Genomic DNA, 27,170 nt, shown 5'->3' on the forward strand with positions numbered 1-27,170 from the left:
ACCGCCGGGGGATGCCCATGCCGGCCGGGTGAGGTCAGCTCCGGGGTGGAGCAGCCCGGTGGTGCAGTGAGGAGGCTGCGAGGGGGGCAAACAAAAGAAAGCCCGAAGCGACCGAGCCGGGAAGGTGCCTCCGGGTGAGTGCGAAGGGTCGCAATAATGACACCGTCGGGCGCTGTGAGGGGCTGGCGTTTCCCGCCCCGTCCTGGGGGGGGGGAGTGGACTGGCAGGGAATCTGCTGAGAGATACGAGGGTGTTGAGGAATGTTGAGGCGAGTCAGGAACACTGAGGACTAGTAACCCCCCTTTTAATGGGGAAGCGGGGACGTCGGGCATGTCCCCACCCCCCCCCCACACACACTCGCGCTGGATGGGTTTGTTTGGTATTTCTTTTTAGTATAGAGGTGGGAAAGGTAGGTAGGAGCGTGGAGGACCAGTAACCGTGTTTTAGCTAGTGAGTGGCGGGGGGTTGGGGAAGGACGTGGATCTCGGGAAATAAGAGAGGAAGATTCCCCCTCTCCTCACGCTGCTTTTGAGTATTGGGGTGGAGAGGGGCGTCTGGGAAACAGGACGTCCTCAGAAACCTCGGGGACCAGCAACTTTAATTTCTTGATGTGGGCTTGGCATAATGGAGGAGGATTCTCTCCCACCCCGACTTCCAATCTACACTGGTTTTGTTGAGGTGAAGAGGGAAAGGACAGCCTCAGGAAGCTACATGACCAGTAACCTTGCTGCCAGTGGAAGGGGAAGGAGAGGAACTTGGGCATTGCAGAACTGGGAGAAGGATACCCTGCCCGTCGCTGCTTTTGAGTATTGGGGTGGTCTCTGGGAAAGTGAGTAGGCTTAGGACCCGGAGGACTTAGTACCCTGGTTTTGTATGATGTCAGTGAAGAGGAGGGTGAGCGAGGATTGCGAGAGATGTGTGCCCGGCAAGGTGGAGAGGAGCATGCTTGCCTTCAGCTTGTGAGCTTTGCGAGCGTGGGGAGTGGAGAGAGATATAGGAAACCCTAGAAAAATTCTGGGTTGCAGAAGGACTTGTGTGTGTGTGTGTGTGTGTGTGTGTGTGTGTGTGTGTAAAGTTTAGGGCTGGCAATTCCTCGTTGAGAGGGAAGGCCCTAAAGGAAAGGAAGGGGGGATGTGCGCGTGTATGAAAGGAGGGGGCTGGGATGGTGGGTGTGCCGGTAAGACGTGGAAGAGGTGTAGGTGTGACATGGCCATCAACAATCATACCCTGGGCTTGCAGAGGAGGGGTGGCAGAGTTAAGGAGAGTGACAATTGGGGCGGGGGAGTTAGGAAGAGTGGGTTTCCCCAGAGATGTGTTGTGGAAGAGATCTGAGACTGGGTTTGTTGTGGGCATGGAGAGCGGGTGAGGGGGGATGTTAGGAAAAGGGAATTATCTAGTCCGCCAACACCAAGATCTGCTATGGCAGAATATTCTTGCAAAGACAGCCAGTGTTGGACTAGGACCTGGGAGACCAGGGTACACTCAATCATGAAACTCACTGGGTGTGTCCTTGGGACTAGTCACTGTCTTTTAGCCTAACCTACTGTACTTCACAAGATTGTTGTAGGGATTATATGAAAAGGGGGAGAACAGTGTAGGCCCCTTTGAGCTCCTGGGGAGAAAAAAGGTGGAACATAAATTCAGTAAATAATGAAAACATATGCAGGGCACCAGTAGCAATTGAAGGTTTATTGTGGGCATTGAGAGTGCATAAAAGTGGTCTATAAAAAGGGAGCCTTGCTTATGATCCAGAAAATAGTGGGGAAGGGATATTTAGAAGGGGTGGGGGAGGTGGAGAAGGGTTTGGAAGGCTTGGCAGATGGAAACCAAGGCTTGGTTCTCAAATTAATTGGTTATTTTCCAAGTGGGGAGGGCGGGATTTCTTGGCTGTCTCCCACCTCTAGCACTTGTTGAACAAGATGTGGTGGTGGAGGCACTAAAGAAGGAAGCTGAAGCATTATGGATGGGAACAAATTTAGGGTGTGTGTTTATCCCTTGTATTGTTTTTGACAGTGGATCTCAAAAGTGAGAAGGTGAGTGATGATAGTTCTTCTTAAGCTGTTCTTGCAACTTATGGGGCTGGCAAGGGTAAATAGGGGCAGGAGAGTTGTCAAAGGGGCTGAGAATGTGCCCCAGTGCCAAGTAACTGTTTATTTTTGGGGTGACAGGGAAAGGATTAAGGGCAAGGAGGGGAAACAGAGACTCCTTTGCTACTTTGTGTTGCTGGCAATTAAGGGGTGGCAGACAGTAAGTGAAGGAAGGAATAGTGCCTGGTTGGCAAGAAACACTGATGAGTCAAGCTGTGAGCAAGTCACAGGAGGCTGGAGAAGCTGGGTGGGTGGTGTTATCCTGTTACTAGTCCATGCAATGTGAGTAAAGGGGGGAAGGGGGGCATTGAAAACAAAGGGGTGGCATTCTGCTGCGGAGAGTTGGGTGTGTGTTATTGCATTCAGTTAGCTCAAAGAATGGGTGTGCAAGCAAACTTTTTGGCACCCGTGGGGAAGGTAGGTTGTTGGAAAGGAAGCAGAAGTATCGGGAAGAGGCAGGAGAAAGGTTGTCAGTGGAAGGAAAAGGTTGGGGTGGAGGAGGAAAATATTTGGGTGTGGGATGTTGGAGAGCAATGTTTAGCTTTAGGTGCTGCCTGACTGGGATTTTTGCAGTCAAGCCTCCAGAGTGATCTCTGTTGCTGGATGTCTCAAAGCCCTTTAAACTGCCATGAGCCTGTTTTATGATTGTCCTGGCCTTCCAGTCATTGGGGATAGCAGGTTGCTGTAACGAGAGAGAGAGAGAGAGAGAGAGAGAGAGAGAGAGAGAGAGAGAGAGAGAGAGAGAGAGAGAGCGCAAATTTCCACTGCAGCAATGTGGCCTCTTTTAAGGGTTATGGGATTATTCTACTTACAGAGAGCAAGGTCATTTGGGGTGATGTCTTTTTGGAGTCCTGGGGGAAGTAAAGGGAGCACTGTCAAATGTGAAGGTTCCAGGAAACTAGCCAGTGTCCTCAAGGCAAGGATGTGCAAAATCATGGCTTGACTGAAATTCTTTTTTAAATGGAGCAGAGCTTCTGTATTGCCTAATTCTGAAATGCATCACTTTTGGGGAAAGGGTGGGGCTCCTCCTTTAATTACTGCCAACTTGATTTCAAAATTGTGTGCGTGTGTCATTTCAGCAGTATACATGATATTCTGTACATTTAATGCGCCCCAGTGAATTCTGAGAGCTGCTGTTTAACCTTCACAGAGCTGCAATTCCCAGCACCCTTAACAAACTACAGTTCCCAGGTTTCTTTAGGAGAAATCATGTGCTTTAGAGTTATGGTGTGGATGTTGCTGGATGACAAATCCCTTCATCCCTGACCATTGGACATGCTGGCTGCTGGACTCCCGTGATGTCTGGAGGACCGTTGGTTCCCGAACCCTGGCTTACAGCTTTATGTTGTGGCTCACCCAGTGAAGTTGATCAGCAGTTGATTGCAAAGTAATTCATCATAAGATACACAAATCAGTTATGGCTTTTTCTGCCACAAGATGCAGCAATGGTCACTTGGCTTAGATGTCTTAAAAGTGAGACAAGTCACATGGCAAGGAGGCAGGAAGGTACCTTTCAGTGTCTACTCAGCGAAACCTCCCTCTTCAGATACGTTATGCCTCTGAAGGGATAACAGTTGGCTGTAGTTGCATGTTAGAGTACCTTATTTGCATGCAGAATGTTCCTGGTTCAATTCCTGGCATCTCCAGGTAGGGATGGGAAATATACCTTACCGAAATGCTGAAGAACGACCTCCTGTCAGCGTCATAGCTGTCAACTTTCCCTTTTTTGCGGGAAATTCCCTTATTCCAGCGCCGTTTCCCATTGCAAAAAAAGGGAAAGTTGACAGCTATGGCCGTTTCCCAATAAAAAAAAAAAGGAAGGTTGACAGCTCTGGTCAGGGTAGGCAGTGCTGAGCTAGATAATCCCTTGGCTTGGTATAATGTAGGTTTCTCTGTTCCTGTGAAACAGTTACTGTCCTCATGCCTTGCTTCTGGAATTCCCGAAAGCGTCTGTTTGGCCATTGCTGCAACTTTACTAGTGGTGAAGCCTTCTATTTTATGTCTGTTGTGGAAGTTGAAATAAAGGCCTTGTAACACTTGGTTTGGTGTTTTAAGAGTAGCCAAAATTGAAAGAGTGATGCCCAAGTCATGCCAGCTATTGCTGAGAGCATTCTCTGGACCAACAGACTGTTTGGTTTGAAACCTGGTCCCCATCCCAAAGGGTTGAGGAAGGGAATTGCAGTGTCTCAGTATACCTGAAGGAGCGTCTCCACCCCCATCGTTCTGCTCAGACACTGAGGTCCAGTGTCGAGGGCCTTCTGGTGGTTCCCTCACTATGAGAAGCCAAGTTACAGGGAACCAGGCAGAGGGCCTTCTCGGTAGTGGCACCCGCCCTGTGGAACGCCCTCCCACCAGATGTCAAAGAGAGAAACAACTACCAGACTTTTAGAAGACATCTGAAGGCAGCCTTGTTTAGGGAAGCTTTTAATGTTTGATGGATTATTGTATTTTAATGTTCTGTTGGAAGCCGCCCAGAGTGGCTGGGGAAACCCATCCAGATGGGCGGGGTATAAACAAATTATTATTATTATTATTATTATTATTATTATTATTATTATTATTATTATTATTATTATTATTATCATCATCATCATCTCAAAAATCTGGACACCCAACAGCTTGCAATGCACCAATTTGCCCCACTGGCTTGTAGGAGGTATGACAATGTCATGGCTACACCTGGAGCTGCCAAGCATACCCTTTGGCCTTAGCGGTAGCTACAAACCAGTTCAGAAGTGTAATTAAATATGAAACCTGTGTAAGTGTTGATGCCTGGGGCCCTTCCCACCCCATCCCGGGAACCACCCAGTTGTGAAATTACCAGAGGAGTTCTCTTTGTGAAGAAGACCGTGTTTTCTTCAGGATTTAGGGCTCACCCTGGTGAAGAAGGCTTGACTAGGAAATCCTGAGGTGTCACTCAGTTAAAATAAATTTGTACAGTGGTGCTTCAGATGCCCTGTCAGGCTTCATCTTAAAATAGGCATTTCCAACTTTATGTGCATCTCTTGATACAAGTTTCTCCCCAGCAGTATTTGTATTCATTGGATGCATGCAATTTCCAGTAGTATTGTGAGACTATAGAGAGGAGATTGCTCTCTGCACTTTTTGCATTCCATGTTAAGCTTGCATGTGTGCTTTTATCGGAGGTGGGGAGCCTTGCAGACCTAGAGGCCAAATGTGGGCCTCCAGGGATCTCTGTCCAGCTCTTGGGACTCTCCCTAGACCACACACCTCACTGGTTCTGCAATGCATCGTCCTTATGTGCTTTTGCCAGGCTGGAATGTGTCCACGAAATGCGGTAGCACCTTTTGCTTGCCTGGATATGGACAAAAGGAGATAAGTGCAAGTAGTGCATGGCTGGAATGCTGCATACCTGAATAGTTGCTGCTGTTGCAATGCCTGCTTCTGCCACTGGCCCCCTCTCACCACCACCATGCATGCATGAATGTGACCCTCAGGCTAAGACAGGTTCCCCATGCTCGAAACCAACCATTGATTTGATTTAGCTATTTTCTTTTCCTATTCTTAAGGGGCTCATTGGGAGTATGGATGCCACTGAGCTGTTTTGTATCCTAAAAACGGTTATTACTAATACCGGGATGGTTATTGGATGAGATGTGCCTTGTGTGTCGAAAGTGGGGAGTGGCTGTGTAGGGATAGCAGCCTTTGGGTTCCTTGGTCAAGTATTTTGGGTTGGACAATAAAACCTAGCCACACTCAGCCCACCTTAGTAAACTGTGTGCTTCTTTTTCAGGAAGTAGCTCCCATGGCGCTTGGGAAAAGCCTCCTTTCAGCACCCGCCCAGAACTCGACCCTCAGAGGCAGCCTCTATCTTCAGTACAAAGTGCTGAATTGCAGATAGCAGTATACCCGGGCACAGAGCGAGAAGCCTGCATCCCATTCTTCCAAGGGCTCCACTGGTGACGATGTACTTGGTAATTCAATATTAGTATTAATATTATTTTAAAATGCAAAAAGCAAAGGTGGGGGAGGGGGAGGGAAATGCCTGGTCTGCGGCCAAATGGAAAAAGCCTCCAGGCGAAAGGGTGAAGCCAGAAGAAGAGGAAACAATGTTCTTGCATCTCATTACTGCTTAGGCATGACTTGAATTGGAAAAGGACAACTGAGTGCCCTTAGTTGTATAACAGCTTCCAAGCCCAGGCATGGAAAAGGGGATTGATGAAGTTTCCGTTCCTTTGTATTTCCCATGCCTTGAGGCCCCCCAGCATTCCTGTCCATTTCTTTGTGTAGTGTTTCAAGTTTTCTCCTCCAGAAAGTTGGGGGGCCTGCCTGCTTTCAAGCCTCTTGGGTGTGAAGTTTCTGGGCATCGGGTCCTCCAAGTGCCCCTGCCTATTGGGGTTTTCCAGGCCCAGAAAATCTCAGGCCCATGGGGCTAATGCAGCCCTCAGGACTCACCCTACCCAACACTGCCTCTTCTCAGACCACACCCACTTTGCATCCTCCTTTGAGTATTTTTTGGCTGGCTGGGATGCATCCCTGAACTCTGATCATGCCTCTTGGTGGCCTGGATGGAGGCTATAGAGGGTTGTGTGAGTGTTTGTAGAAAGCTCTGTACTGTACAAAGATAAAAATTCACCCCACCCACTTTTGCCTCTGGCCCTGCCCACCATGGGCTGTGGCCTTTGGAAGGTTGACCAGAAGGGAATGAGGCCATTGGGCTGACAAAATGTTCATCACTGTTGAGCTCGTGGGAGTTGTGGTCTGATTCTTTGGTGGCCTATATGTGTCCCTCCCAGGGGAGGCAAGGTACAGAGATTGTCTTTCTAAGGCTCTGCTGCGGCTCTGTTTCTTCATTTCAGTCTCCCTATTTCCTAACCTAACCCCCTCTCCAAAAACAATCCTGTCTTTCTGCTTCTCCCCCAGCCACAACCAGAGTCTCCCCATGGGATGTCCCAGCCTTGCATTTTAGAAGTAATGGAGTCATTATTCAATTAAAATGTTGACTTTAATTAACCAATTACAGCTTTCTCCCACCAACAGCCCCTAATGGATATCCTAGTAATAAAATGCTGTACTTTGTTTCGTTTTGACAGCAGGATTCTGGCTTTGTGTGGTGTTTATGTTTGAAAAGCAGGCAAATAGATTACTCATTTACTTATTTATTACCCACCCTTCACCTCTAAAACATTAAAACATAATATTAAAAACAATTAAAAACAATTTACAATCATAAAAATAGAAGTGATTGAGCTAATCATAACTTTAGAGATCATGTGAAACTGTACAGTGGTACCTCTGGTTACGTACTTAATTCGTTCCAGAGGTCCATTCTTAACCTGAAACTGTTCTTAACCTGAAGCACCACTTTAGCTAATGGGGCCTCCCACTGCCACTGCACCGCCAGAGCATGATTTCTGTTCTTATCCTGAAGCAAAGTTCTTAACCTGAAGCGTTATTTCTGGGTTAGCGGAGTATGTAACCTGAAGTGTATGTAACCTGAAGCGTATGTAACCTGAGGTACCAATGTATTTGCTCCTTGCAAGGGGAGATTTCTGCAGGTCTCTCTCTCTCTCTCTCTCTCTCTCTCTCTCTCTCTCTCTCTCTCTGTGTGTGTGTGTGTGTGTGTTGCTGCTGTTAAACTACATTGGAGATTTAAACAGCCAAACGTTCCCTGTGGCTAAGAAGCTTTGCCCTCCCTTTCTTTGTTAATTACTGCGTATGATTAACATCTAATGGAAGACAGATTTTGTTAGAAAAATGAAGTCATTTGATGCCTCTTCCTCTTATCTGCTCTACCCAGTTCCTTGCTCAGTTTTTAAATGCCTGTTGAGATGAGGATCCAGTGTTGTGGATCTGCATTTCAGCTTGCTACCTTCCCTCCCCATACCAGCATGCCTTCCTTGAAACCCTGGTCTGTGGAAGAGGATCATGGGAAATGTTCTACCGTAGGAGAGAGGGGAACCCTCTTTACCCCAAAGGCTGCCTTCTTTTGGGGGAAACCATGCAGGACCCGCGTGCCAATGATGGTGTGTGGGCCAGAAACAAGTGGTTGGAATACTAAAAGTAAATGTTACCTTATGTACAGTTTTTACCAGGCATTTTCAGGGTTCAAAGGCGCATTCTAGGCAGGCAAAAGCACTTGAGCGTGCAAAGCAGGAGTGGCATGGTTTGGCACAGGGGAGAGTCTATACTGTGAGGGATGGCTTAGAACTCCTTTTTCTCCCTTGCTGTCTGGGTAAAAGTGGTGACTTTAATGTCACAATTGCTGGAGTTTAGAACGCTTGTCAAATCTGCATTCTAGAATGCCCAGCCTATGAGAAAATTGGATGTTTGGGTAGGCAAGCGTAAATCTTCAGCATTTAAATATTATTTTATTAGCTAACCATCTAATTCAAGGCAAGCATCTCCCTAGGCAACTGACAAGCAAGCTTTTAAGATTCTGTCAAATGCCTGGAGGAAGATGAAAGTCTTAACCTGGCAGCAGAAAGATGTCTGGGTCAGCACCATGCGGGACTCACTTGGGAGAACATGCCACAGCTGCTGGGAGGGTGGGTGCCAAGCAAAAAGGCGCCCTCCCTTTTTGCAAACCTCAAAGCCTGGTCGGTGATTTGTGGAGATATGCCCATGAAGATGCGAGCAGGGTGGTGAGAAAGTTTTTAGTTTTGTTTTTGTGATGCGGCAGGTCATCTTGAGAGATACCCACCAAGAGAGGAGGGATTCCACCTCCGCCAACAAAAAACACATTGGGGTGCAAAAAGATTTGTGCATTGGTGTATGACCTGAATGGCTTGCTGAATATAACATGGGTTGATTGTATTGGATGCTTTTTGCTTGGATATCCACATACTTTTCTTCCTCCTGGAAGGGTTGCTGTTACTTTCAGGTCTTCCTTGCGGTCTTCCCATTGGGGCATCTGGTTTCATCACCGTGAGAACAGGATCAGGGTGCTGGATGAGAGATTTGAAGGCCCGGGGGGGAAAAAAAACGGAAAAATTCAGTATTGTCTACACTAACTGGTAGCATCTCCTCAAGATTTCTCACGGGAAGCTTTTTCTTGGGCCTTCCCGGAGATGCTGCTGGGGCTTGAACCAGGGACCTTCTGCATGCAAAGCACATGCTTTGATGCTGAGCTGTGTCCCCTAGTGCCTTCACTCCACCAGTTTGGATTTGATATCCCGCTTTATCACTACCCGAAGGAGTCTCAAAGCGGCTAACATTCTCCTTTCCCTTCCTCCCCCACAACAAACACTCTGTGAGGTGAGTGGGGCTGAGAGACTTCAGAGAAGTGTGACTAGCCCAAGGTCACCCAGCAGCTGCATGTGGAGGAGCGGAGACACGAACCCGGTTCCCCAGATTACGAGTCTACCACTCTTAACCACTACACCACACTGGCTCTCAAACTGCCTTAATTGCAAACAATTCCTGGCTTGGTGCAGAGAAGCAGCGTCTGAACTTGATGGTTTTCATCAGCTCCATCCCACTGCTGCAGCTCCATCCATGTACCCTCCTCTGGCTGTCTCTCCTGTCCTTGAATACACCTGTGTTCAGTCCCCTGCTAAAGTGCAAACGCTGGCCTTGGACAGGAAGCTTGCGGGACGTGGTGACTTTGCACTTCTATAATTCATAAGGAGGCACTGCCTACCTGGCTAGCTGTCGTCTTGCGTCACTCTCCAAATTTGCCCTGCTCTTGTGCAGCCTGCTTTCATGCTACGTCCCCACTGCTGCTTCAGCACATCTCCTGCATCTTCCCAGGAAGCAGTGGAATCACACACACGTGCTAGAGCTGCAGTATACAGGGCTCCCTAGAAAGGGGGATTAATTGTTAAACCATGCTGAGAATTGTAGCTCTGTGAGGGCAGTAGGGGGTCTCCTACCAGTAATCACTCTCAGTACCCGTAACTAGCTACAGATCCCAGAATTCTTTGAAAGGGAAGAAAGCTGTTTTAAAGTGACATGATAGTGCTTTAAATGTATGGTGCCATTGAGGTCCCTCCTTTCCTTCCATTGTATATCAGGGTCCCCAGCCAGAGTCAGGAGTTTAAGTTAGTTAAATTGGACTACTGTAATGCGCTGTCTGCAGGGCTGCTCTTGAAGATGGGGGGGGCGGGGTGGGGGCCTGCTGCCAGTGCAGAATGCATCTGCTAGACTGGAAAGAGAGGCATTATGATGGGACCATGTGTCGCCATCCTGAAAGTGAACTAAGGATCTCAATTCATGGTGTTAATACTGCTTATTTCTTTATTTAAATCAGTTAAAACTATAAAATCAAGCTTAAACTAAAATGCCTGTGGAATATACTAGCAAATAGCAATGGTTCTTAACTTCCTTTTGGGGGGGTTGTTGTCTGATGAAAGCTTTCAACCCTCTTCCCAGAAGAATGCACATAAACACATACACAATAAATTTTCCATCAGTGCAATTATATTCCATGGGTAAAATCTCTCTCTTCTTTTTTGCTCCCAGTTCACAGACCACCTAAAGGTCCATGGACCAAAGGTCAAGATATAAAGCTCTAAATGGCTTGCTTGGCGCTCAAGTACCTAAAAGAGCACCAAACAATTGGCAGGTGGAGGCCTTGTTCTTGGTACCATCACTGGGGGCTGCTAGATTGGCATTGACCCATGATTGACTTCTCAGTGGTGGCTCCCCATTTATGGAATGCCCTCCTTTGTGAGCTGCACCTGTCTCCCTCTGTATTGACTCTTAGGAGAAATTTTAAAACATTCCTGATTTTGATGGCTGAAAGGTATGGCAACCCTAAGGCCAATGGTTCGAGATAATGTTTTCAGGTAATTTTTTAATGTGTTATCATTGCTGTGTCTGCTGCTCTAGCCTCCTTTGGGAGGAAGGGTGGGAAATATGAGTTGTGTGCAGAGGAGGGCAACCGAGATTATTTAGGGTCTGGAAACTAAGCCTTATGAGAGATGGTTGAGGGAGTTGGGTATGTTTAGCCTAGAAAAGAGGAGACTGAGAGGAGACATGATGGCCATCTTCAAATATCTAAAGGGTGTCACGTGGAAGATGGAGCAAGCTTGTTTTCTCCTGCTCTGGAGGGTAGGATCCAAACCTATGGCTTTAAGTGACAAGGAAATAGATTTTAACTAAATATCAGGAAGAACTTTCTGACAGTAAGAGCTGTTCAACAGTGGAACAGACTCCCATGAGAGGTGATGGACTCTCCTTCCTTGGAGGTGTTTAAGCAGAGGTTGGATGGCCACCTGTCATGTATGGTCTAGTTGAGATTCCTGCATTGCAGGGCGTTGGACTAAATGACCACTGGTGTCTCTTCCAACTCTACAATTCCATGTTTCCATGATTCTATGAGTAGACGGGCCATTGGCCTGATCTTATATTCTAATGACAGAGCAACAGGAGCTCACCCCATCGCGGGGATTCAAACCGCTGACCTTCTGATCAGTAAGCCCAAGAGGCTCAGTGGTTTAGACCACAGCACCACCCACATCCCACAGCTCTGTCCCAGCTCCTTTCAACCTAGCAGTTCGAAAGCACACCAGTGCAAGTAGATAAATAGGTACTGCTGCGGCGGAAAAGGTAAACGGTGTTTCCATCATTGTGTTCCATTGCGGCAGAAGTGGTTTAGTCATGCTGGCCACATGACCCAGAAAGCTGTCTGTGGTCAAACGTCGGCTCCCTTGGCCTGAAAGCGAGATGAGCGCCACCACCCCATAGTCGCCTTTGACTGGACTTGACCGTCCAGGGGTTCTCTACCTTTACCTTTTTACCTTATATTCTTATGAATTTCTCTCTGTTGTAACAATGGTACTTTGCTTAATGGCCTCCCATCCCAAATTTGAACCCAAGAATCTCAACCCATTTCTATGCTGTTGTTTGTGAGCCTTTGGGACGCCTCCTCCTGTATTTGCCGTCAAAACTATTGCAAGAAGATTGGGAATTTGCCTTAGCTGTGGTAGTTCCACATGCACCCATTGTCTTTCATCTTTTCTTTGAGCTCTCTTGTTGCTAAGAGAAGTTTTCCTGAAAAGAGAGCTAGCATTGCAGAGTTCTTTTCTAAAGTTACACCCACCCACCCTCTCTATCTGTTTGTAACTGCCCTAGTTTTTGAGGCTGAGAGTTTTTTTATTGGCCTCCTTCCTCTGCCGGGACAGAAGCAGCTTTGTGCAACCCCCCCCCCTTTTTTAAAGGATTTCAGGTGGTGCTTTTGAGAAGCTCGCTAGGGGCACGACTGTTAGAAAAGCAGCATTCCTGTTAGCTTCCCGCCTATAGCAATATTATATTGCATAATAATGATTTAAAAAGGTGATGCAGGAGTGCTATGCCAGGCTGGATATTGAAGCAGTTGAGACCTGTAGATTCCCACCCCTTCAATTTTCCTGTCTTAAAAACACAGCATGGGGAAGAGAATATGCCTGAGACTCCCTTGCCTTTGCGTTTCCAGATGACAGAAGCTAACTTTCTGGAAGGGGAGGCAGGTAGAATAATATTGCTAGAGAACAAGTCTTCTGTATCTGTGGAAGTTGGTTGATCGAAGATAATATTACAGTACATGATTGATTAATACTGTAGTCTGTATGAAATTCCAGGGGGGAAATGCGTGAAGATTTTAGAACCTGTGGCCACTTAAAGTAATACAGGGGGAATTTTTTTTTGCTGAAAAGGACAGCTAAGTCTTATGTTTAAAATGGCTAGATTTGTTGTGAAATGTCCCAACTTAGAATAGCATTATGAGGACAGTGGTTTAAGTCCCCCCCCTGTGAATGTATACTTTTGTATTGTACTATTTGGCAAGTTTTTTTATGGTTACCCCCCTCCTTGGCTGTACCCTGCATTTGGTTGCCTCGTAAACTTGATGGATTAAATATTTCTGTTGGGTGTCAAAGAGTTTTAAGATTTTAAGGCACCTGAGGGAGGTGGGGAGGACAAGTAAGCCAGCCATTAAATTTAAATAAGGGATTATTTATGTATTTCATAAAAAAATTGTATACCGTTTGATTGTAAAAAACAACCTCAAAGTGTTTGTCTGCAAAAACAGTTGTTTAAAACCTTCAGTAAGCTAAAAATGGATTAAAATGCATGTCAACATGCTACGGGTCTGGGCAGGCTTGCCTAAACCAAAGTGTTTTTTAGCGTGCGAGGAAAAGAGTACAATGAAGGAACCTGCCTGGTGTCAATTGGCAGGGAGTTCCAAAGTGTGAGTGCTGCCACACTGAAACGTTTTAGAAGTCCAGATGTCCGGAATCAAATGTTTCAGAGACTAAATGAGATTACATCAAAAACAAGAAGAAAAAAGTATGTTCTATGCAGTATATGCTCTGGGCCTTCCTTGGATAGAAACGGTGACTGGGATAGACTTTTATGTAACTTCTTGGCTGTATTAGAACAAGAGACATTTTAATGACTCTCTTGACCTTGAGAATCTGAAGATGCTATATTAAGGAATACGTGGAGGTGTGAGAGGAAATTGATTGCAATAGGCCAGGAAATGCTTTGCTGCCGGCTCTTCAGATGGTGGTACAAAATATTGAATGCTGTCCTAGCTTTAAATATTGCTGGCTTTTACAAAAGCCTAAAAACAATCGCAAGGCACCATGTTTCCTGTTTTCAGTTTCTGTTGATAGGCTTCTCAATGCCGGTACCCATTTTATTTAAACCAGGGGTCAGCAAACTTTTTCAGCAGAGGGCCGGTCCACTGTCCCTCAGACCGGACTATATCAGGGGCCAAACTATATTTTGAAAAAAAATAGTGAACGAATTCCTATGCCCCACAAATAACCCAGAGATGCATTTAAAATAAAAGCACGCTTTCTACTCATGTAAAAACACGCTGATACCTGGAACATCCGCGGACCGGATTTAGAAGGCGATTGGGCCAGATTTTGCCCCTGGGCCTTAGTTTGCCTACCCATGATTTTTAAACAATGCTCTCTGCAGGCGTGTTGACAGACCATAGTATGTTTTCCTGAGGCTAGTAGGCATTTCCCCCCTTGATTTAAAAGTGTCTTAGAAGTCTTGAGGCTTCTAAGTCCTCATAGCTGAAAGAAACAAACTTGAAAATTCTTTCTAGTAGCACCTTAGAGACCAACTGAGTTTGTTCCTGGTATGAGCTTTCGTGTGCATGCACACTTCTTCAGATACACTGAAACATTGTTTCATTGCGTTACATTGACGATATTTTTATTATCTGGACACATGGCCAACAGACCCTGGACACCTTCCACCAGACATTCAATGACTTTCACCCCACCATCAACCTAACAATGAACCAATCTATGCAAGAAATACACTTTTTGGACACTACTATAAAAATACAGGATGGACACATAGACACCACCTTATACCGTAAACCAACTGACCGACAAACATATCTACATGCTTCTAGCTACCATCCCAAACACACCAAACAATCCATAGTATATAGCCAGGCCCTACGTTACAGCCGCATCTGTTCCAACTCTACAGACAGAGACTCTCACCTAAGAGATCTACAGCAAACCTTTTTAGAACTAAAATATCCACCTGATGAAGTTAAACAACAGATCAACAGAGCCAGACTGATACCCAGAGAGAACTTGCTGCAAGACAGACCCAAAAAAGAAAATAACAGAACACCACTAGTAATCACATACAACTCCCAAATTAAAACAGTACAACGCATCATCAGAGATCTACAACCTCTCCTAGACAATGACAGTTCTCTTTCTCAAGCTCTGGGAGGAAGACCCTACATCGCCTACAGACAGCCACCCAATCTCAAACAGCTCCTCACCCACAATAATACTACAACAGGACTCAACATGGACACTGGTACCAGAGCCTGCAATAAACCCAGATGCCAACTTTGCTGCCACATAAACCCGGACAACACCATTACTGGTCCCAACAACATCAAACATACCATCTCAGGACTATTTAATTGCTCATCTTCCAACATTGTGTATGCAATCAAATGCCAACAGTGCCCTTCAGCTCTCTATATTGGACAAACAGGCCAAACCCTACGCCAAAGGATAAATGGACATAAATCTGATATCAGGAATCACAAGACAGAGAAACCAGTAGGAGAACACTTCAATCTCCCAGGACATTCTATAAAAGATCTCAAAGTAGCTGTCTTAATACAAAGAAATTTCAGAAATAGACTGGAAAGAGAAGTGGCTGAATTACAACTAATCACCAAACTTAAAACCACGGAGAAACCTGGTCTGAACAAAGACATTGGATTCTTATCTCATTATACATAACAAAGCTATCTTTAGCCATCTCACCACTTGCCTTTCCCTGCAAGACTAATTACAGCCGTTAAGAGTCGTCAACAGGTTTTCCACACCTATCAGCTGATCACCCATTCCCACCACCCTTCTGAGCAATACCCCTCCCCACTCCCTCACTATATTTAAGGATCTGGTGACTTCTGTTTCAGTGTATCTGAAGAAGTGTGCATGCACACGAAAGCTCATACCAGGAACAAACTCAGTTGGTCTCTAAGGTGCTACTAGAAAGAATTTTCGATTTTGTTTTGACTATGGCAGACCAACACGGCTACCCACCTGTAACAGAAACAAACTTGTAAATGTGAAAATGATGCCTGCCAAAAATTAAAACCATTATAGAAAATGGATATTACTATGGTTAAAATTTTGCACTTACGTATTTGCTGTGTACCGGTAATTCTAGCCACTTGTGACTTTCTGTTTCCCCCTAGATTACACAGCTTCATGTGCAGCAAAGGCATCTGCCATAGGCAGCAATACCCATAGTTGATATCCTTATATCTACTACTGATATCAGGCTATTTTTTGGTGCCTGTTAAATTTTTTTTAATTAGGCAAGCCTAGGGATGTGAGTGGTGCTGTAGGTTAAACCACAGAGCGTAGGGCTTGTCGATCAGAAGGTTGGTGGTTCGAATCCCCACGTCGGGGTGAGCTCCCATTTCTCTGTCCCAGCTCCTGCCAACCTAGCAGTTCGAAAGCACGTCAGAGTACAAGTAGATAAATAGGTACCACTCTGGCGGGAAGGTAAACGGCGTTTCCGTGCGCTGCTCTGTTTCGCCAGAAGTGGCTTAGTCATGCTCGCCACATGACCCGGAAGCTGTACGCCGGCACCCTCGCCCAATAAAGCGAGATGAGCGCTGCAACCCCAGTGTCGTCCACGACTGGACCTAATGCTCAGGGGTCCCTTTACCTTTACCTAAATATTTAGAAAGTTGATGTGAGCTTTCCTGTGTTTTTAGTATGTTGTTATTTTAATTTTCTGAAATTCTGAAATTATTGTTGTTAATGTTTCTTATTGATAATTTTATCATTTTACCTTTTTTCTTGCAAACTGCCTTGAGGTTTTCTTTTTACAATCAAGCGGTATGTAATTTTCATGAAATAACAAACTACTGCATCTACCATCCTTGCTTTTGTATTCAGGCTGTAATATGGATTAGAATCCCAAAATCCTTCCCATACATGTTCTGTGTGGGGAAGGGCCATAGCTCAGTGCCAGACTATCTGCCTTGCATGCTAAAGGTCCTGTGTTTTAAATCCCAGTATTTCCAAGTAACACTGGGGGGGGGGGCACTAGAAACCCTAAAAAGCCGCTGCCTGTCAGTGCAGACAGCACTGAGCTAAGTGGATCGATGGCCCACCTTGCTGTAAGGCAGCTTTCTGTGTTCCTATGAAACAGTGGTACAAATTCCTCACCACTTTTGGCTATAACAAGGTGCTTATAGACATCCGTTCCATACTTGAGAATAAATCCCGTGAAGCTGAGCAGGGTACTTCTGAGTAGACATTTATCAGGATTGCACTGTAAACGGTTGTTTGGGATAACTAGTCTGAGTTAAACTATCTTCAGTGCATGTTTTTTGAGTAAGCAAGACCTTGTCTTCTTCCACCGCCCCCCCATGGGTCTAATTAATAAAAGGTTTTGCAGATTTCCTGTCCTCACAGCTCCTTTGGCTGCAGAGGGAATTCACTGGGGTCCACTCCTGGGCTCTGCCAAGGAACAGGAGATAGATACAGTATAAGAGTTAAGAAGGCAGGCTAATGATGGTGCAGCTTTTGTTAACATTTCTAGAGGGGTATATCAGGTGTGGTGTTCAAGCAGCATTTGGCATTTGTATGCTATGCTGCTTGGACCTGTTATCTCTTTTTCTGGGCTCTTTGTACTCAAAGTATCCCCCCCCCCAAAGAAATATGCTTGTGTTTGTTCCATCTTACTGTCTCTTTTGCTCCGCCATCACTTTAATGAACTGCGGTTGCCAGGGTGAGCCAGCAGAAATAAGAACTCTTTGCCATCCAGTTGTCATCTCAAATCTAGCAAAACAACATCACACAAGCCATGCAGTGCCTCTATGTCAGAGGGCTGGAGAGGTGGAGGCCTTGCTTTTTTGCTGGAGGAGGAAGATTTTGCTGGACCCACATCCATCCTTTATAACTTGTTGTCATACCTGGAGGCCCTGCCTGTAGTAATTATTCAGCTCATCACCACACCCCTTTTTCAGCAATGCTAGCTTCTGAGGCTGATGGACTGTGCCGGGTGAAATGAATTTCTGTATGATTGCTCAAAAAGCAAGGCACCCAGTGTATCCTGACCTTTGCATGTTGACTGTCAGACAGGAAAATCTTTGCCAAATGAAACAAATCCAGCATGGATGGTTTTTTAGGACTAAAACTGTTTGTAGACCCAAGTTGCACACCAGGCAAGAAGTGTCTTTTGGCACACACTTTATTGAGCTTTTTGTTTTAAGCATTTGTAGCCCATTTCTTCTTCTTCTTCTTCTTCTTCTTCTTCTTCTTCTTCTTCTTCTTCTTCTTATCACCAGCGTCTTTGATTTCTTATTCATCCTTCAGCATAAGGTCCCAGGGCAGGATACAGCAAATTAAAAATAAAATATTATAAACAGTTTAGACCATGGCTTAGATGCGCAGTCTGATGCATGATTTATCCTTGTCATATAAGGTGCCAACACTTGTGTCAGTAGATCTCAGCAACCCCTGCAAAGGGAAAACTTTTTTTTCTGTGTCTCATCATGCACAAGCTGCCCTGGCAACCTCCCTCTTGGTTACCTATAGTGATCTCTTGTCCTGTAGATGGCTTAATGTCAGGGCCATCATCTGCCCCTGTCTCTCTGTCTGGCAGAAAAAACAAGCTCAGCCTCCCAAGCACACAGTATCTTGCAGAGGTGCTGATTTAAACATTCTGCAGGTGTTTGTGTGCTTGAGTGCTTTAAAAGTAAAGGTGAACTGTCTGTACTATTTTTGTTTTTCAGCTGTTGAGTGGAGAGGCTGTTACAGGCATGTACACTTTCTCTTTGCTCAGTCCCTAAAATCCGGCCCTAAAGCAATTTGTTTTGCTTCCAGTGAAGTCATTAAACTTGTGGAATGACTTCTGCTTGCACAACCAAACTTTCATTCTCCCCACTCGCCTAAATATTCTCTGGAGGGTTGGGGTGAATCCAGGTGTGGGGAAACTTTGGCTCTCCAGATGTTGCTGAACTACAGTTCCCTTCCACCCAAGATACTGTAGCTAACAGCCAAGGATGATGAGAGTTGTAGCTGAGCAGCATCTGCAGGACCAAAGGTTCCCCACACCTAACTTAGCCAGTAGGACAACTACTTATTGCTAGCCCCAAAGTGTCACACCCATTCTAAAATTTATTGCTATGTTTGTTCTTAAATTGTCTTGTTCATTGCTACTAGAAAAACAAAGTTGCTTGTTGATGTGAGCTGAGTAGAAGGGTTGAGTGTAATGCAATGTCTTTGCAAAAAGTGAATTGGTTTTTACTGACACTTTTGTGCAATGAACCTGGAATCTTTTGGTGAAGGGGTGGTTAAGGATTATAAAACATATACAAAATCCAGAAGGCAAAAGCTTGATGGAGAACCGTCACAAAATCGGCTCTTTTTATGATTAGAGAATTAATAGTTCTTGTCATTCAGAGCCTGGGATGTGGGTTGGAAAGTTTTCCAGCTTGAAAAATTTCCACTGCTTCATTTTTGCATTGAATCCCCACTCCCACTCCCCGTTTCATAAGCTCATCAATAACAATGGATGGAGGCCAATTGCAGATACGATGTAAGACCGGCTTGGTAGTATCAAAACTGTATTTTTTCCCTAGGTTGATTATTCCTGGCAAGTATATGACTCAGCACACAATGTGCAGTTCTTGGGAATATTAAAATTTATTAGTCTGCTAAAACTCTCCATTACATCTTCTTTTCTTAACACCTTTGCATCATTTAAGTAATATCTTCTAATTTTTACAAGTGTTCCAATAAAAACAATATTCATCGTGTAACATTAAGCCTTGTTTACTTAAGAACATGAGAAGATTCCTCCTGGATCACACCAAAGGGGGCCCATCTAGCCTAGCATCCTGTTCTCACAGTAGCCAACCAGATGTCCCAGCAGCAAATCTCAAGTTGTGTTTCCCACCATGTGGTATTCATAGATACACTGCCCCTGGGCATGGAGGTTCTGCTGTCACAGAAGACTTCCACATTGAGAGATGTGCTGGATTGGACCAAAGCTCCCTCTAGTCCAACATTCTGTTTTCACAGTGGCCAGCTAGATGCCCCAATGCAAAAACAGAAAGCAGGACCTGGGCACAGAAACAGAAAGCAGGATCTCCTCCTCCTCCTCCTCCATCATCATGAATTTGTCCAATCTTCTTTTAAAGCCATCTAGTTTGGTGGCCATTACTGTGGGAGCGAGTTCCACAGTTTAACTATGTGCTGTGTACCATTACCTCTTGAAACATTTCAGATCACATACTTATATATGGGGGGGGGGGAGAGAAATCAACAGGAGTTATCTTTTTTTAACTTTGTTTATCAAAAACAAGCCAAAAAACATGCTAAATTAGATCACTCTTTCGGACCGGAATAGGGAAATCTTCGGCCCTCCAGATGTTTAACTCTCATCAGCCCCCATCAGCATGGCTAAAGGTCAAGGATGATGGGAGTTGTTATCCAACAACATCCGGAGGGCCATAGCCTCTCGGCCCCTCTAGGGCATGAGAAAAAAAAATTATGACGTAAATTACCTTTTTCAGATTACCCTAATGATTTGTTTTTGTTAGAAAAACCGGCATTGCTGTTCAAAGCTCAATTAATTGGTTCTGTTGGTGGATCAGACCTTGAGGTATTGTGTGTGAATGTAAGCAAGTTGTGCTACAAAGGGATATTTGTTGAGTGCCTTAAGTGGGTAGGTTGTTAAGCAGAGCTGACATCAAACAGAATGTGGGTAAGGGTCAAGTGAGAATTTCTGAAAGACTAAGGAAGAGCTATTGAGTTCATAGAACAAACATCAGAGCAAACAACCAATCCAACCATTTTCCAGTAGAGAGAGAACGAGAACACACTGAGTGGGTTATTTATTCATTTTCATTAAAAGCATTTCCAAAATACTTAATATATAAATACAAAAAGTTATGGCTATATCCAACCATAGTCCTGCTCTGAGTGGGCCCATTGAGCCTAAGTTTGGCATGCCCATTAATTTTAATGGGTGTCCTTAGTAGGCGTACTTGTTGGCATCCTTCTGTCTCAAGGGACAATGGAGTGCACCTCTGGAGGTGAAGTAGCAGCACTGAAGTGGCCTCCCCTTGGGCTATGTGTATGGGGGTCCTGGGCTGCTCAAAAGACAAGACACTTGGCTTCACTGATTTGGCCCAAAGGAAAGCAGAGCAATATGTTTGGCACTAGCTTGACTGCAGGATTTCCATCCAACTATCTTAGGGATGATCCTCCCCCGCTGCCACCAATTGTAATCTTGTGAAGAGGGACAGTTTTGTTTCAGTCAATTGTATGCAAACCTCTCCAGGAACCTTTTTGACTGAAGAGGGGGTTGCAAATATTTCCAAAGATACTAATTTTTTTTAAGCATTATATTGTAGACAATAGGATAGAATCACAGAATTGAAAAGTTGGAAGGAACCCCATGGGTCATCTAGGCCAACCTCCTGCAATGCAGGAAGAGTCTTGACATTTGCTTGGTTGCAGTGTCTCTGTGCGATGCCCATACCAGTTTATCCACATGTGGCTGTGGGACCCAGGAAGGTTGGTGACTCCAGAGTGGACTGCTTCTCGTTACCCTCATGTGAATCTTTGTCTCTTGATCCTACCAGAGGTGCCTACTGCCAGGTGGGAGTGGCCACAGCCAGGAAATAATCTTTTGATTCCCATCTCCTTTGCGTTTCCTTCCGCTTGCTGAGCTCACTGAAATTAAAAAGAAAACGAACAGCCAATGCTTTGGAGTCATGAAATTGCTTCCTGCACAGATTTATCCTTAGCACCTATTCCTTTGCACGCATTCGCGCCCATACAAAGCCCACACCACAAAACCTTGTAATTTATACACATGCACTGCACTCTGTCTTCTTCTTCTGCTTCTCAGTGTGGTTTTGCAGACACCAGGTGAAAGTTTTGCATATAACTCTTAAGTCACGAGGCAGGTTACCATATCTTAGTGGCTCTATGCTTGGAACAAAATCGGCTGGTTAATGTATTCCACAACACTCCTCTGCATTGGGAACAACCAGTTTTCCTGCTTTTTGGAGGACGACCCAAAAAAAACCAAAACCACAACCTGTGATTCTTTGGGTTGAATCCCACAAAATTACACTTGCAGTAGACCCGTTAAAATGAATGTGCCAAAGTTAATTCCAGCCCCAAATACCTGAAAGACTGCCTCCTTCCCTGCAAGACCCTCCCGGGTGCTAAGATCGGTAAAGAGGGCCTTCTTGGCAGTTCCTCCACCCGCAGAGGCTCTGGGTGCCACCTCGGCAGAGGGAACTTTCTGCGGTGGCACCTAAGTTATGGAACTCCCTCCCCCCAGAGGTGTGCCTGGGACCTTCTTTATACAGCTTCCTCTGTACCCTGGCCTTTGATACCTGTTGTGTCCGTTATTAGGATCCACCTTGTTTTTATGATTGCAAGTTGTTTTAAATTGTTTTGATACTACGGTTTAATGTTGTAACCCACCCTAGAACCTTACAGTGAAGGCCTCCTCTATACTATATATTTAAAGCGCTAGTTGCTCTAGTCACTTTTGCCTCTACCCCACCCACCTCTGGCATGTGGCCCCCAAAAAGTTGATATAAAAAAGAATGCTGCCCTTGGACTGAAAATCTGCCTCTCCACCCCCTGCTTTTGTGCAGTTCCATTGACTGCATGTATCTATGTTGGAACTAAATGTACGATGATTTCAACCCTATCCTTCTGTTGTAATGTAACCCTATCCACCTCGTAGTCAGTTTGGAAATGTGCTGTTCTTTGTTGGTAACATCAAGCCTCTGTGTTTTTGTGTCCTCCTTCCCCCTTTCCAGGTGAACCATGATTCCGGTCACAGAATTGCGCTACTTTGCCGATACCCAGCCGGCGTACCGCATCCTAAAGCCATGGTGGGACGTTTTTACGGACTATATCTCCATTGTGATGCTGATGATTGCGGTATTTGGTGGGACGCTGCAAGTCACCCAGGACAAAATGATTTGCTTGCCTTGCAAATGGGTCACCAAAGACGCTTGCAACGATTCCTCCAGAGACTGGCCAACTGCAAGCCTGGACACAAGTTATTTTAACTCCTCTTTAGTGGCAGCCATGGAGCCAGGGCCAACAGGGATCAAATACGAACTCGACAGGCACCAGTACAATTACGTGGATGCTGTGTGCTATGAAAACTGCCTTCATTGGTTTGCCAAGTATTTCCCTTACTTGGTGCTAATGCATACACTGATCTTCTTGGCTTGCAGTAACTTCTGGTTCAAGTTCCCACGAACCAGTTCTAAGCTGGAGCATTTTGTCTCCATCCTACTCAAGTGTTTCGACTCCCCATGGACCACAAGGGCCCTCTCTGAGACAGTGGTGGAGGAGAGTGACCCCAAGCCCACCTTTGGGAAGATGAATGGCTCCATGGACAAGAAGTCCTCCACAGTTAGTGAGGATGTGGAGGCCACGGCCCCGATGCTACAGCGGACAAAATCTCGGATCGAGCAAGGAATTGTGGACCGGACAGAGAATGGCGTCCTGGACAAGAAGGAAGGCGAGCAAGCCAAGGCACTCTTTGAGAAGGTCAAGAAGTTCCGGACACATGTGGAGGAAGGAGACATTGTCTACCGCCTCTATATGAGGCAAACCATCATCAAGGTGATCAAGTTCATCCTCATAATTTGCTACACTGTCTATTATGTCAGCAACATCGCCTTTGATGTGGACTGTAAGGTGGACATTGAGAGCCTGACAGGCTACCGCATGTACCGTTGTGCTCATCCTCTTGCCACCCTCTTCAAAATCCTGGCGTCTTTCTACATCAGCTTGGTGATCTTCTATGGCTTGATCTGCATGTACACCCTCTGGTGGATGCTCCGGCGGTCCCTCAAGAAGTACTCCTTTGAGTCCATCCGGGAGGAGAGCAGCTACAGCGACATCCCTGATGTAAAAAATGACTTTGCCTTCATGCTACACCTCATCGACCAGTATGACCCCCTCTACTCCAAACGCTTTGCTGTCTTCCTCTCTGAAGTGAGTGAGAACAAACTCCGGCAACTGAACCTCAACAATGAATGGACCTTGGAGAAGCTGCGCCAGAGGATCACCAAAAACTCCCAGGAGAAGCTAGAGTTGCACCTCTTCATGCTCAGTGGCATCCCAGACACTGTCTTTGACCTCCTTGAACTGGAGGTCCTGAAGCTAGAGCTCATCCCTGATGTCACCATCCCACCAAGCATCGCTCAGCTCACCAGCCTCAAGGAACTGTGGCTGTACCATACAGCGGCCAAGATAGAGGCCCCAGCCCTTGCCTTCTTGAGGGAGAACTTGAAATCCTTGCACATCAAGTTCACGGACATCAAGGAGATCCCTCTTTGGATTTACAGCTTGAAGACTCTTGAAGAACTCCACCTGACTGGGAACTTAAGTGCTGAGAACAACCGGTACATTGTAATTGATGGCTTGAGGGAGTTAAAGAGGCTCAAGGTCCTGAGGCTGAAGAGCAACCTGACAAAGCTTCCCCAGGTGGTGACAGATGTCGGGGTGCACCTCCAGAAGCTCTCCATCAACAACGAGGGCACCAAGCTCATCGTCCTCAATAGCCTCAAGAAGATGGTTAACCTAACAGAGCTGGAGCTGATCCGCTGCGACTTGGAGCGCATCCCCCACTCCATCTTCAGCCTCCAGAACCTCCAAGAGATCGACCTCAAGGACAACAACCTCAAAACCGTTGAGGAAATCATTAGCTTCCAGCACTTGCACCGCCTCACTTGCCTTAAGCTGTGGTACAACCACATTGCCTACATCCCCATGCAGATCGGCAACCTCACCAACCTGGAGCGCCTTTACCTGAACCGCAACAAGATTGAGAAGATCCCCACCCAGCTCTTCTACTGCCGGAAGCTTCGGTATTTGGATCTCAGCCACAACCTCTTGACTTCGATACCAGCAGACATCAGGCTGTTGCAGAATCTGCAGAACCTGGCTGTCACAGCCAACAGGGTAAGAGAAGGGGATTGAATGTGGTGCGGGGGGGGGGCGCACAGAAGCCATTTGGGCTGGGAGTGGTCCCCCAATATCTTTTGTACAGGGCAAGCCCTACCATTAGGCAAGGTGAGGTGACTGCCTCAGGTGGCAGATGATGTAGGGCGGTGGCAGTGGCGGTGGCAGCCTCCTGGCTGTTCCTCCCTGTTGAAGGGCAGAGCTGTGTTAGGTACATGGCATAAGTTTGCTCCTCTAAACTAGGCTACAACAGGTGGGTTATGGCAGAGTCATTGCTGCCATGTTAGATTCTAGTTAAGATTGACTGAAGGAACACTGCATGCATGCATGCATTAGGTTAGGGCACATTCTTCTGATGGTTGTTCTGAACAAGCTGCCAATTAGGGAGGACTGCCTTGAACTTATATAGAGGTTTCAAACACACCACACTAAGAGTCATAAAGCTTCAAAACATCTACCGTATATACTCGAGTATAAGGTGACCCGAATATAAGCCGAGGCACCTAATTTTCCTACAAAAACCTGGGAAAGCTTATTGACTCGAGTATAAGCCAGTTCACCTTTGCTGCTGTGGAGGAGGAGGAGGAGAAGGAACAAGCAGCCCGAAAGCAGCTCTTCGGGCTGCTCCTTCCTCTTCCTCCTTTGCCGCTGTGGAGCTCACCCCGTTGCGGGGATTCGAACCGCCATTCTTCTGATCGGCAAGCCCTAGGGCTCTGTGGTTTAACCCACAGCGCAATGTTCCCTTGTGTTATACAGAGAAGGCTGGGATCCTGTCCTTTTTAAGCAGGAGCCAGGGAAAGTGAGCACCTGTGGTGTTTTAATACTTCCTTAACTGATAAGCTTTCTGTCTTCTGGGGTCTAAAGTTTGCATTTATGTGAGCAGTTGAAGAATGGAACAAGCTGCCTGGGGAGAGTAAAGAACCACCGTTCTTGTACGCTTCTTAAGGAATGGTTGACTGGGGTGAGTGGGCGACGGTGGCACGAGTGGAGAGAAAGGGCTTCTTTCTCGCTGCCCCCACCGCCTGCTTCACTTGAGTATAAGCCGAGGGCAGCTTTTTCAGCACAAAAATGTGCTGAAAAACTAGGCTTATACTCAAGTATATACAGCATTCTACATACATCAAGAAAGGTTACAGGTTATTATGGGACGTAAACATACATGGCTCCATACTGATATCAACTTCCCAAGTTTCCCTAGCCATTTGGCCTCAACTATAATGGTCAGGGTTCCCTTTACCTTTATCATACTTGTAAATTGTTACTTGTTTGCTTGCTTGCTTGCTTGCTTTATTAAATTTGTATAGCACCCTATACCTGTAGATCTCAGGGCGGTTCACAACATAAAATTACAGTATAAAAAACACAAAATACATAATAAAAATAAGAACAGAAACAAAGCAGTAAGCTCCCCCTTCCACAGCACATTTAAATGGGCATCTAATGACAATCAGCCAAAGAGGTTAAAGAACCTTTTTAGTCTGGTGCCTAAATGAAGGCGCCAGCCGAACCTCCCTGTGGAGAGCATTCCACAAATGGAGAAAAATCCCATTCTTGTGGTGCCACTCTCCAGACCTCTCCAGGAGCTTCAAGGAGATGCTGAATTTACACCCTAGTGTTAACATCAAGAAAACATCCTGGCTGGCCATTTGTGCCACTTTTAGGATCAGATAAGATTACATGTTTATATCTTGGAAAGGAAAGCATGAGGGTTGCAAAATGCAGGCACACAGGAATTATTCATCTGATGCATTCTGTCTAAAAGTTAAATGCAATTAACATTGAAACAAAAGCAAAATCTATATCTAATGTCAATCAATCAACTTTCTACATCAACATCGATGGACAGGGTACATTTTTTGGTCCTGTTGTTATAAAATTTCGGGTCTTCCCAGCCCGGTAAGGACTCCTCTGTCATCTTCTGCACCATCACCCCAGCCACGTCGACATGAAACTTTCCTGAGGGCTTGATTTCTTTTGTAATCGTTGCAGTAGCAAAGACCTGTTTTTTGTTCTTTTGATTGACTGTTCCACACACAGGCACTGTGTACCCTTTGGGTGTGGACTTGCTTGTTGTGGAGCTTGAAATACAAAGCGGAGGAATGCTACTTAAGCGGGGTGCAACATGACCATTCATTCTTGGAGTATTTGCCTAGCGCTGGGCCATTGTTATCAGTATTTGCCTAACATTCAACCATTGTTTTCACAGTATTTGCCTATCAGTGCAGAAGCCAAATGCTGTGCTTTGATGAATCTACTGGGCCCTGGCTTACCCTAAATAGTGTATGATTTATCAGAGCAGCTCTGCTGCTAGGCTGCTGTGGTTCTTTTTCCCAAAAGGCACACAGGATGTTACCTTATATTGACTCAGACCCCTGGTTCAGCTAGCGATCGGAGGATGGATGGCGGTTAACAGATTGGGGTTGAATCATGACAAGTACTGTTTTGGGGGGACATGGGCTGGCCGGCCGTGGGGGACTCCTTGGTCCTGAACGGGGTAAGTGTGCCCCTGAAGGACCAGGTGCACAGCCTGGGCGCCATTTTGGACTCACAGCTGTCCATAGAGGCACAGCTCCATCTGGTACACTGGCTGAGGCCCCACCTGTCCACGAACTGTCTCGCCAGAGTGGTGCATGCCCTGGTTATCTCCCGCTTGGACTACTGC

The 27,170-nt window shown here is 45.8% G+C and overlaps 1 protein-coding gene across 1 annotated transcript in view; it reads left to right on the plus strand.

The window, feature by feature from the left end:
- Nucleotides 1-9: 9 nt before the first annotated feature.
- Nucleotides 10-27,170, plus strand: part of LRRC8A (leucine rich repeat containing 8 VRAC subunit A) — a 35,237-nt gene continuing 8,076 nt past the window's right edge. Inside the window, exons 1-3 of the mRNA XM_033137825.1 lie at nt 10-134; nt 5,842-6,022; nt 22,345-24,508. Coding sequence (XP_032993716.1) covers nt 22,352-24,508 — 2,157 coding nt within the window. The 5' untranslated portion in view covers nt 10-134; nt 5,842-6,022; nt 22,345-22,351. The remainder of the gene's footprint in view (nt 135-5,841; nt 6,023-22,344; nt 24,509-27,170) is intronic.

The sequence above is a fragment of the Lacerta agilis genome, chromosome Z (genome assembly GCF_009819535.1).
Source record: "Lacerta agilis isolate rLacAgi1 chromosome Z, rLacAgi1.pri, whole genome shotgun sequence".
In the NCBI taxonomy this organism is placed as follows: domain Eukaryota; kingdom Metazoa; phylum Chordata; class Lepidosauria; order Squamata; family Lacertidae; genus Lacerta; species Lacerta agilis.